Source organism: Amblyomma americanum, chromosome 3 (genome assembly GCF_052857255.1).
Source record: "Amblyomma americanum isolate KBUSLIRL-KWMA chromosome 3, ASM5285725v1, whole genome shotgun sequence".
NCBI lineage: Eukaryota > Metazoa > Arthropoda > Arachnida > Ixodida > Ixodidae > Amblyomma > Amblyomma americanum.
Window position 1 is genome coordinate 138,210,839 of NC_135499.1, and position 12,801 is coordinate 138,223,639.

At 46.1% G+C, this 12,801-nt stretch overlaps 1 protein-coding gene across 1 annotated transcript in view; it reads right to left on the reverse strand.

Moving 5' to 3' along the window:
* The window catches only part of LOC144124984 (synaptogenesis protein syg-2-like), a 317,203-nt gene extending 310,150 nt beyond the window's left edge, over positions 1-7,053 (reverse strand). Inside the window, exon 1 of the mRNA XM_077657983.1 lies at positions 6,060-7,053. Coding sequence (XP_077514109.1) covers positions 6,060-6,201 — 142 coding nt within the window. The 5' untranslated portion in view covers positions 6,202-7,053. The remainder of the gene's footprint in view (positions 1-6,059) is intronic.
* Between the last annotated feature and the right edge of the window lie 5,748 nt (positions 7,054-12,801).

Consider the following 12,801-nt stretch of genomic DNA (forward strand, 5'->3'; position numbering starts at 1 on the left):
TATTTAGAGCTCCAAAAACACGCAAAATTTATTATGTTCTTGAGGAGAGCTGAACGCCTTAATAATGTGCAGTGCAGGGAAGCTTGCTCGGCAGATGCCCAGTATTCATCAAGATTCTTTATTTTGTTCGTTTGCTTTCGTTTTTCCCTCTGTGTGTGTGTGTGTATGCGCGTATATATGTGTTCTTCAGAACCACCGAATGCTATTAAGCCCTGGGTTCCGACGCACGTATCAAGGGGGAATTCAGGCGATGACTTTTCTTAAAGAAAAAAGAAACTGAGTGAATAGGTGGCAGACATAAAAAAAAAACTCCTTCTGTTGTCGGATTCACGGTACAGGTCGTAGTATTGCACAAGGTCAGTTTGCGATTGGCCGAAGTAGTGCTCCCGTCTGACGGGCTGTCAGATCGGCCAAGTTGTTCAAGCGTAAGCTAGTCTACAGTCGAATTTAATAACGAGCACAGTTGTGAGTGGCGGCCTCTTGTTCCTTCCCGCTTGTACTTTTCTCAAGGTGGAAAGCAGGCTTCCACTAGATTTCATCGTAAGCATTCCCTTTTCTCAGTTCACTCGCCCGTGGCTCGGGCTCATTTCCGCTCAGGTTTCGTGACTTGAAATTTGGCTCAGAGTAACCCCCCGAAATTCACAAAGATGCTAACGGCCAATTTCCTGCAAGCACCGTAATGCTGCTAGAGAAAATAACTACTAAACGCTTTAAATATATATGCATTTTAAAACACAAAAGTGTCATTATTATGGGCGCAGCACCCATCAACAGGCGTTCTTTATTTTTTTGCTGCGCAAGTCTAGCAAAAAAAATTATGCGGCATAACGAATAAATGACTCAATACTTCCTCTTTTTCATGCCTTTGTTTCTGACTCCTTACATTCCAAGCTTTTATTCCGCGCATGACGTGCCCGTACTGCGACTGCGACGTATTGGTAAATTGGTTTCCTTCAATCTTGTTACCTTACCATGTTGAAGCATGAACAAACTTCCGGTGCCTTGTCTTGGCTTGAGAATAAGTTTTTCATAAAAGCACCGTACAAACGTTCATAATCCTAATCAATTCCCTTCTCTATTCTGGGATGCCATACTCCACAACTTTAACGTTTTCGGAGCAAAAAAAGGAGAAAAATACACGCATTGGGAGGTCTTAAATCGAGTTTCAACCACGTCTTATGCAAACACAACACTGAGTTCTACCACACGCGGCTAAAATACGCACTTTTGGCTTCACACACAGTCAGTCTATAGAGGGTAACCATTCGATTAAGAACTAGTTCTCGCTAACCCGAACCTTCAGAATCGAATCGCGTTACCGAACGAAGTCGCAAATCCCTCGCATTCCGAGGAACGGCGAACGCGTAAATACTCAAGTGTTTGGACGTTCGCCGCCTAATACCATTACAGGTCATGCGCGGTGCGCCCCAAACTCCGTTACGTCCGCGCTTTGCGTCTCTCGTTTTATCGCCAGTTTCTGCTCCGCGATGCCGCAGTAAAGGCTTCACAAAGTCGCAGAGCTCATACAGTGTGCACTGCGGCAGACAACGAGGCATATACGTACCCTTGCAGAGTCCCAGCAAGCGAGGAGAGCGCGCGGAAAAAGAGGATCGCGAAGTGCGCGTTTGATGTCGACAAACTTGATTAGCCTCTGACGTTCGTCTTCGGAGTTCCCTGCCGATCGTGCATTGCTCGCCGTCTCCAAGAAACCTTTTGGCGCTTCCCTCGCCACAAGATCCGAGACCATTTTCCATTTTCTTTCCTCCATCTTAGCTCCTGATCGCGTGACATCTGTCGCTAATGTCGCCGAGATCCCGTCGGTCTTACGTCTCAGTCTCGCTGGGGGATGCCTCTTTCCCTCTCGCCTTTTTCCGTTCTGCTTCCCTTGCGTCTTGTTTTTCTTAGCTTCCTGTTTTAACGCACTTTGTCGGGGTTCCCCTGTTTAAAGCGTCCTTTCTATTTCTTTTCCTATATATATATATATATATATATATATATATATATATATATATATATATATATATATATATATATATATATATATATATATATATATATATATATATATATATATATATATATACACTCCTCTTGAGAAAGGACAGGCTCTGTCCGAAACGTCGACTCAAAATAAATATATGGCTAAGTGAAGCGTTTCTCAACTTCGCATATATATATATATATATATATATATATATATATATATATATATATATATATATATATATATATATATTATAAAATCACCAAAACTTGAAGAAACATAACAGGATTTAATTCACGACGTCGTGAATTAAATCCTGTTATGTTTCTTCAATTTTTGGTGCTTTTATATTATATTGACCAAATCAGCTGCCAGAAATCACTTTATATATATATATATATATATATATATATATATATATATATATATATATATATATATATATATATATATATATACATACATAGCATGCTCGCTGTTCCCCTCACACCAGTAAGAAGCTTCGCTAGCGGTCCGCCGCGCCCATCCGCGGTTTCCAATAACGAAATATAGATGTACGAGTTTGAAAGGTTCCACCCCCCTTTTTGCCATTCCAACCTCATCAACGAAAGTAAGTTGAAGACGAAACGAAGAAAAAAAAAGCGATCGTCGTCGCCGCCTCAGATCCCTTCTAGCCTTCGCTCCCTTTTCCAAACAAGCATCATTTGCCATTCGGCAGTCGTAAATGACATCTGCGCACGCCATAGACCCGGCACTGACTCCCAGATAAAGAGCCGGAGCCAATCGTGGGTTGCATAATTCGCAATTATACCGCCCCAGCCAGCTCAGGCGCCGAAGCACGGGGGATGCACGGAAGGAGAGCAGGAGGAAAAGAGCGTCAGATCAGGAAACAAGATGAAAACGAAAAAAGAAAAGAAAATTGTGATAAGGACGGCGAATAGCCGCCGCCGCCTGCCTAATGTTCATGAGCGTTCTTTCTGCTCATTAAGTGCGCTCGTTAAGACAACCGTGAAGTTTATCCACGTACTTTCCTCGCCCCCCCCCCCTCCCCCCCGCGCGAACTTCGCCTTCTTTTTTCTTCAGCTTCTTCTGTACATCGAAGCTAATTCCTGCTGTTCAATCTACATCGATTAAAGCAGACCGAGATAAGCGCGGGAAAGTTTAAGCAAAACGAAAAGTAAAAAAAAAAAACAGGAGCTAAGCCTCGCCGATTTTTAAGCACGCCTGTTTTCGCCAGAAGCGAACGAGTGAGTTCGACCGCCTTCGATGCGGCCGCAACGCAAGTAGACACCACCATGCCCCGTTGGCTCTCTCCCGTATAGCGTTCAGTGGCAGCGCTCGGCAGCCAGCTTTCAGCGTTAACGCAATAACGGTCTGTAGTAGCAAACCTACATAAACGATTTGCTTTAAGCAGGCGACAATAACCGTTTGCCTGCGACTGCATTAGCATAGATAGCACTTTCAGTTATTGATCAAACCGCGCTCCTATGACGCGCTAGATACGGCATTCATCGATGATCTGGCCACAACAGCCTCAAAAAGGAACTGTGGGTATTTGCCCGGAGGGACAGACAGAATTAAATGAACTAAACAGTGTACGCGGAAGTTATGCTAATCTACGGCGAAAAACACTGCATTCCTGGTACGTTTTGTTTCTTCGTCTTGAGTGCTTGCAGGGCAGTGGAAGCGCATGACGCTACGTACGCTGTTAAGATCAAGTCTTTAGAAGCTCAGACTCGTCGCAGGGCATGCGGAAAGTATTTGGTTGCAATTAATCGTGCCCTCCTGAAAATGACCGTTTTCCGCATCACGTTAAGGTATTATACCGCTGCTATGCTGTTTACCTCGTTACGTGCGTTACTGAAACTAACTCTCACGACTATCGACCTCGCTCTCAGCGTCATTGACTATCAGCAACAAATGAAACGCGAACAAGACAATTTAAACATGAACAGCAAATGCAGACCTTAGCGGGGGAAGCTCAAGACTAGCGCAGGTTAATTTCACTTCGAAGGCTGTCGTCTTGAAGAGTTAATCAGTCTCGCTTGTATTTCCTCTTCAGGAGCAAATATGCTTTACCGTGGCTTTACCATTGGCATTTCAGTTCTCTTGTTCGAGTTTCATTCGTTGTTGATATTGCGTAGTAAACTAGAAAGAAAACTAGTTATGGAATTATGAGCTCATGCCTACGATTCCTCACATGAGATGTACCAGGTGTTTAAGGGAAGGTGATCACTCGTGTTTAAAAGTAGGGTTTTTGAAAACAGAAATTTTTTCCCGGTATAGTAATGCCAGCGTTGGCGGACGTCAAAAAAAAACAGGCGAATCATCTTAACTAGCTAAGTGATTAACTAAATTCGAATAGTTAACTTTTTAACCATTACCAGTAGGTGCCGGTTTGCAATCAGAGATTTGTAGCCGGCTGTTAATAATAATTTTTTTATTTTTTAATTGGTTTTTGGGGAAAGGAAATGGCGCAGTATTTGTCTCATATATCGGCGGACACCTGAACCGCGCCGTAAGGGAAGGGATAAAAGAGGGAGTGAAAGAAGAAAGGAAGAAAGAGGTGCCGTAGTGGAGGGCTTCAGAATAATTTCGACCGCCTGGGGATCTTTAACGTGCACTGACATCGCACAGCACACGGGCGCCTTAGCGTTTTGCCTCCATAAAAACGCAGCCGCCGCGGTCGGGTTCGAACCCGGGAACTCCGGGTCAGTAGCCGAGCGCTCTAACCACTGAGCCACCCCGGCGGGTTCGCTAATAATAGCCATATCAGTTTTCAGAATTTCAAAAATGCTATTATTCTCGCCGCTGTGGCACGACAAAATTTGGCTATTTCGACTATGGTTACGACCCCTGGAAGGGTTGCTTTGCCTGCATACTTTTCGAGAGTGCATGTGTTTTAGCACGATGTAGCCAAATATTGTCGTGCCACAGCGGCGAGGGTATGGCGTTTTCGAAATTCTAAAAACTGATATTGCTATTATGAACAACTGGCTACAAATCTCTAACTGCAATCAGGTGCCTGTAGTTAAAAAGTAAACTATTAGAATTTAGTTAATCACTTAGCTAGTTAAGATGATTCGCCTGTTTTTTGACGTCCGCCATCGCTGGCATTACCATGCCGGAAAAGGCTTTCGTTTACCTCAAAAACCCTATTTTTAAACACGAGTGATCACCTTCCCTGAAACAACTGGTGCATTTTGTATTATTTTCAAGCAACGGCTTTAGTATTGCTTTCAAGCAAAGCCTCTATATTTTTTCTCACATCACCTCAGTCGCAGTCATCTACACTTTTATGCGCCTTTTATGTATGTGTACGCCCACTCATAAGGTACTGCTCATATTCAGAGCGGTATGGTTGAAAGCATAGTTTTTTTTTACTCTTATGAGGCTGTATGAGGAACTCATTAAAATCTCATTACTCTGTCCAAACAAATATGACCAAATCTCTGCCGGCATTCGTCGCGCCGATTCCGCTCTCGCGTAACAGTTACACTCTCTTTCAGACAGCTTGTGCCCAATGCCGGTGCTTTCCACTTCCTGTTTATCATTGACGTGTTACAAGACACGCAATCGCGGCAATCAGCTGCCCCTTATAAGCCAGCTGGAGTTCAGGGAACCTCGCATTAATGAAGTGCACTTACTAGCGGGGAATTGTGAACGTTCCTGAAGAACGCGACGACGCTTGAACGCAACCCGGGTTATGACTACCGCTCAACTCGAGTTGGGATAGGTAACGCAGATCGAAGAACATGATAAGAAAAGCGTGTGTTGATAGGCAGCGTAAAAAAGGCGCAACAACATTCACAACAAACACTCTGTGTCGTGTCGCCGCTTTTTTGGGACTAATCACAGTTTTCTCACTTCTCGGTTCACCGAAGCTTCCGGCTTCGATACGGGAAAAAAAAAAATCGGCCCCGCATTATACAAAATCCCGCAAACAGCGCATATATATCGCAGAGAAAATGTAAAGGGGGGGAGGTTGAATAGGGATGAGATAAACTGGGAAATAAAATAAGGAAGAAAGGAAGCGCAGTTAACGTTAATCTATGGAGGAAGCAGGCATGCTGACCTGTGACCGCCTGGTAGCGGGCGCTGACCGGCAGGAACCAGCATCCGAGAAGAAGCAGTACTCCTAGCAGCGCGGAGCTCCGCCGAAGACCGCGCGGCCGCCGGGTCACGGGCACACATCTGTCACGGGCACTACCGCACATGCCGCCGCTTGTAGTCTGCACGTCTCGCGTCAGCGGCGGCCGAAACGTATTCACGTCGTTCACACCGAGCAGCACCGCCTCACCGGCAGCACCAGCTGTGCACCACCGGTTGGTGCACCAGAGTTGCACTGAACAGCAAGAGCCGACGGAAGAACAAAAACAGCGACCGCAGAAGTAAACCAAGTTCCACCGGCCACGGAGACGTTGCCGTCCGAAGAACACATCGGCGTTTTCTTTCACACGAATGGCCGGTATTCACGACGGAGTCGTCATGACTTGTAGAATTAGTTGCGCTTTCTCTGTCTCTCTAAGCAACCGCGGAGCGAGGATAGCGACCACGTCAAACTTTTTTGCGATCACACTTGAAGTGCATAGCAGAAACAAACTTACTGTCTCAGCGCACCTTTGATCCGAGCGCAGTTACACTGGCCTCGCACAAGTTTCTTTGAGAAATGTCTTAAGCTCGTCGACCAACACAGGTCCTATCACGCGGCTGCAATCGCAGACCGGCGTGTCCAACAAACGAGTGGTCAAGCAATCAGTGAGACAGGAAGACACACCACGCACTCTGTATACAACCCTACGAGCGAAGAAAAAAGAAAGCAGAGGTTGGTAGTTCCGCAGTCGCGTCACGGCGTGGGAGACTTGCGCTCGGCCGAACCGCGGCCCGATGACGTCCTGGCGGACGGCTTTCGCCGAGCGCGGGCGAAGGAAAATCCACGGGTGGAGAGAGAGGAACGCAAGCAGCGGCTGCGCGGCGACCGGTTCGCGGGCGCGCGCTCCTCAGCTTGGCGAGCGCTCGACAGCGAGGGGCGACCCGAGGAACGCGCGAACGTTGGCGCTGGGTCCGCCGCTTCCCCCGCCGCGGGCGGCGTTGACGACAGCGCGCGCGCCGCCCCAGCGCCCTCCATGAGCGGTGTCGGGAAGCGAAAACAAAAGGGAAGAAAAGGCCGCCACGCTGTGCTTCTTCCCTCTTCCCCTTACCTCTTACCGCCAAAGCGCTGGGGAGAGTGCTGGTTTCCGGCCTTTGCCTGCAGGACCGTGAACACGGTCTGGCCTTGTCATTTTACGCGCATCTATGGACCTTCGTTTCCCTTTTTTTCTCGACTTAAAATTTTTATTGTGTCCCGCTTCCCCTGACGTCACGCTTCCTTTCCCAATCCTTATCACACGGACTTTTGTCGTTTTCCGCACTTCCTCTGCTCGGACGCTTGATATCACCCGGTTCTTTTCCTCCCCCTTTCATCTTCCGTCGAGCTGGTTTTATTTTTTTTTTACTGGCCTAATTGGCAAAAGGTAAAACGAAACTGGGTTAATGAATATTCGCATGTTTTGGCGATGTTTGTACCTTGCTGCGCACTTTTTTCTGCGGACCACTTTCCCGATGCACGAAAAAGTAATCCGCAAAGTTTAGTGTCCCCGTGGGAAGACACATTTTCATTCCTTTTTTTTCCCTCTTTAACATTACGCACTTATAGAGATCCGTGTATAGCGTGCAGTTCTCGAATTTAAATAAAGATATGCAAGATAAAAATAGAGAGTCAAAAAGCAACGAAAAGAAAATGGCCTGATGAGCAGAGAACTTAGCAGTCGAGAAAGTATAAAAAGAGGGAGGGGGATGGGGAGGTTTGGTAGAATGCCAATTCATACAAGAGGCGGGAAACGGTTCCTTCTTTTATTAAATGCTCCGTAGCGACCAACCAACAAGTTTATACACTGTGAAAACAGCGTTTTGTGCCCGTCCTCGCCGTTTTTGCGTTAAATGAGCCAAAGCGAAGACGCTCCGGCATTAGCCTCAATTCAGGCGCTTGCGGCCTCCTTTATGATGACGCTTAGGCATGAAAAGCGAAGATCAGACCGGAAGAAGGAATAACGAAGAAATGAGAGTGGTAATGATCTATGGCTGACATCTACATTGTTGAAGGAAGCGTTTACCTCGTGTTGGTCCATCGCAACGCTTAAGAGGACATAAGTGCCTTAATTTACGTAAATGGGATTCAGTAGATTCGAATTAAATCTGCGGCACTCACAAAGTTTTGGTCACAGTTGTACACATAGTAGCATAGCGCTACAGGTTACGAAAGTGCAGGAAACACGAAAACGAAAAATGCAGAATAACTTATACTACCTTTCGAAAGTGCGTGTTACGACTTAGTATGTATACATTCAGTCCAAGATAAAACGAATCGAACCTGTAGGCAGCCGGCTTCTTTTTATTTCTAAACCTACATGGAATGATCGAAGGGATGGCGCAAGCCTGTATGTCTCCATAGCATGCGGCCGAACACATTACTCCTTGTTGCCTCATCTGTGGTGCCACAATCTACGAGTCACGCCATGCCACTGTGATTCCGTCTCATCTTTTAGAATTTCTCTAGCGCTGCAATTAATAAAAGATAAGAACACCAGCACAACTTGCCAAAGCAAGCAGCGATTACAGTGCTCAGGACAAACGAAGTTGAAAATGTCAGTATTATCGCCGTCAGCACAGCTGTTTAAATGTAGGATTATCACTGCACAACTTCAGCTGGTTTCACCGACTAAAGTAACTTCAGGCTAACTAGCGCTCGTTCGTACTTAACCAGGCTCAGCCCCCTTATCACATGCCAGGGGCACGGAGACGAAGCTGCCAGAATAGTCCCGCGTTCCTATGCGATTAGAACAACGCTACAAACCCTCGCTATGCAGCTTAAGCCGCAGCCTCCGATATAATCCGTTGTTCCGTTGGCGCTCCGTAAGCAAGGTTAGATTACATAAGGCCAGGTCGGATCGGGTCCGTCAGGGCGGATTAGGTCAGATCAAGTCAAGTCAGTTTAGGCTAGGTTAGGTTAGGCTGGGCTAGGTTAGGTTAGGTTAGGTCAAAGTTTGGCTACGTCACGTTAGGTCGGATTGTTAAGAAAGGAAAGTCGCAGTAACCGTCTGTGTGGCTGTGGGCGGACAGCTCAATCGCACAATGGGATAAGGGACGAAGTGAGTGTAAGGTAGAGAGAGAAACAAGCGCTGGTGCATACCACTCGCGCAAAATGTAGCCAACCCCAAATAGCCTTCCTAGATTACGAGAAAGCATTTGACTCTTTTTAAAACCTCAGTGGTCACACCGGAATTGCGTAGCCACCGTGTAGGCGAGGCATATGTACGGATGCTTGAAAATATCTATAGAGTCTGCACAGTAACCATGGTCATTCACATAGAAAGGGATAAAACCCCAATCAGAGACTGTGTCGTGGTGGGAGGCGCGATATCTCCATCTTTACTCACTTTTAATTCTACAGGATGCATTCAGCGAACTGGAATGGGGAGAGTTGGGGTATAAAGGTTAATGGATTATACCTCAGTAAACTGCAATTTGATGATGCATAAGCGTCACCGGCTCAACAAGCGCAAGAAAGCCGATGAGCCGGGTTCACACAGTGCAGGTCCCACCTGACTATACCGGTCACAGTGGACGCGGCATCTCAGACGCCCGCCTCTCAACGTGCAAATGAATGTGGCCACCGATACCACAGTACCGTTGTCCTGCTAAGTGAAGTAACTCAGGGGACGAAATGCAGAACATTATTGAGGGCATAATAAGGCAAAGAAAAAGCTGCACACTGAAGTAATGTTGAACAGCCTGGGAAATTAACATTTTACGATAGGCAGACAAGCATTGGTAGTAAAGAATGCGTATACTAAGGGCAAGTAGTTTACGCACATCCGGACCACGACGGAGTAATAGCTAGAAGAACAAGTATTGGATGAAGTGCATTGGCAAGTATATTCGCGTCATTAGTAGCAGCGTGCCAGTATCGTTCAACAGGAAAATATGTGACAGTTGTATACTTCTGCACTACTTATCTACAAGGCAGAAAATTTGAGGATAACGCACAGAGCTGAAATTAAATTGAGGTCAATGCATCCAGCTATGGAAGGGAAAATTATAAGAGGAACGTGAATACACAAAAAAACAATTGCACGGGATGCTTAAGCACTGCCTTAAGGGTATGACGCGACAGCGTAATGGGTTAATTCATGTATATGCAGAAGGTCCTTCTCTACCTTACATTCATACACCCCTGGGAGTCCCCGTAACCCTCCTGGCGCAGCAGTGCAGCGTTTAAGAGATGCGCCACAGCCCTGCGATGGTAGGTGCTCACAGCGGTGGGACTTGTGCGGCCCAGGATGTTCTTCGCGAGCGACAAATCATTAATTCAACTGCCACCTACCAAGGCGGGTACGTTGTGATGACGCTGCAAGGTCACGTCACCTAGGTGACCCACCTGCCTCCTAGGTAGCTCTCTGCGGACCACCCGCCAGAGTCAGGCCCGTGATTTTTCGCTAACAACGCCGACTCCGAGGACGTCGACACCGAATTTTGTGGTGAACGGGGCCTTAAACGCTATTTCGTTAATATTAGAGCAGAGGGGGTCAGGAAACAGAGGCGAGTTAATGGCATCCTAGTAGCAATCAAGCGGAATAAATGGGCATGAGCAGGACATGTGATGCGAAATCCAGCTAACGGATGGTCTCTAAACGTAGCGGAGTGGATTCCTGGAGAAGGGAAGCGTAGCACGAGGCGGCATAAATTCACGTGAGCGGACGAGATTATAAAGTTCGCACGATTTCATGCCCGCAGCAGGCGCAGGGCGTGGTTAATGGGAGGTGAATGAAGTGGCCGTAGTTTGGCTGATTATGGGGATGATGATGGTTGTGGTTGACGTCGGTTGGGGTGGGATGATGGCAATAACGCACCAGACATCACCTTGGGCATGTGTAGATGCATCCAACCCAGATGTGCTCGGGCCATGGTGTCGCAAACCATCTCACCATTACGCACAACCGACGCTTCGCCGGGGGTCACTAATGACGTCACCCCTCGGCAGTCAAGTAGTCTGAGAGTGACCACCCTATGCCCAACATGCTTATTTATTCGCTCGTTTGGAACACCAATATGAAATGTTCTTTACAAGAAAGCTACGTAGTATAATAATGTATATAACATAGTATACTGCGACTTCTTTCCAAATTTCCTGTGCAACAGTGCCATTATACATCGCACGGAATATCAACATATTTGTTGCTCGGTTCAAACAAATGAAGTAAACAAAAAACACAGCCCGCTTTCCTGATGTGCTGCTCTGAGCAGGAAACTAGCCTCGGTGGTACCCTTCTTAAAACGCGATTGCGAGAGATCGCATTTTAATCGCCGAGCAGATGCGTCCAGACTGCCGCCGAATAAGCTTATACCCGCATATATCATTTTCCCATAGCCTGCCAGCTTTCTGGAGGCTTTCATCCAACGCTGCAGGTCGCGACTTTAAAAATACGTTAATGCGACACGCAGTTGGCGTATCTTCCTGAAAGTAATTGTTTGCCTCCCTTCTGAAGTAGAATGTAGGTCGTGTCGTTTTAGGCTCCTAAGAGGGAAACTTAACAATAATTCATAGCCAATGACTCGCTAAACTTGAAACCTTTCAATGCTGCGCCCATAACCTGAAAACAGTTAGGAATAATTCATAACCACTTGCCAGCTAAACCTGAAACCTTGAAATGCAGCGCCTCTTAATTTGATCACCTTCTTTCTGGACGAGAGTTGAATGGTTTCTTTCGATCAGTGACGGTAATTTGTTCCCATAGATGGTGATGTATTTCGCGTGCCTCAAGGCTGTGTGGTCATTTCACTCATTTATAATTCCACTCTAATGATTTATTTAAATATTCAAACAAGGCTGTTTCCGTTCTGTAATGGTGATCATGATAATGGTCGTGGTGGGGCTTGTGGAGTGGTGGCAAGATTATTTACAACGGGTGGACGCGTATTATATATGCATAGGCCTAATAAGTGTGTACGAAAATTAGTGAGAGGAAACGCAGAAATGCACTAAAAAGCCGGGGGTAACATGACGTCTGTCTTTCTAAGTACTGCCTTCTACAACTTCTCTGGTCAGCGCAAACGTAGCATGCAAATATATAATAAATGTTGGCAACTTGTAAAGAAATGGAGCACTTAACAAAGCCACACTTCTTTTGTTTTGTTTTTTACAATAGTAAGCATTAGACAACGTTACTACAGAAGCTTTACCGTATTATGAATGCTAAGGTGTCATCTGTGATGTATAATCTTTATGATTGCCTACAGTGGTCGTCTAAGTGTACAAAGTTCCCTTGCTGCGTTTCAAGCACCCGCTTGTGTTTTGCTCATAAACCTTCCGCGCTTTCAACGCAACGTTATACACTGCTTTTCTGAGTCTGTTTCCATTCAATACCCATACAGTAACTGTTCTAAGCGATAGCCATAGCTGCGTTTCTCGCAGCAAAGAGCTACGTGTCCCCACTATTTCAAGCACAGCTAACATAAGCACCATAATATTAAAGCAGCGCTAAGCAACAAGGACGAAGAAAGAAGGGAACACACACAAAGGCGCTGATCTTACAACTAAATTTTATTTGAAGTAAGCAGGTCAGTTTATACATACACAAGAACTGCGCACATGCGCTTGGTCAAACACAGATGTACTCATTTAAAAATGCAGATAAAAACACACCGCATCAAAGGCTCGTGCAGTTATCGCCGATATGCTATCCCCTGTGCAACAGGCTTATTTCCTTGGAGGTTAGGGT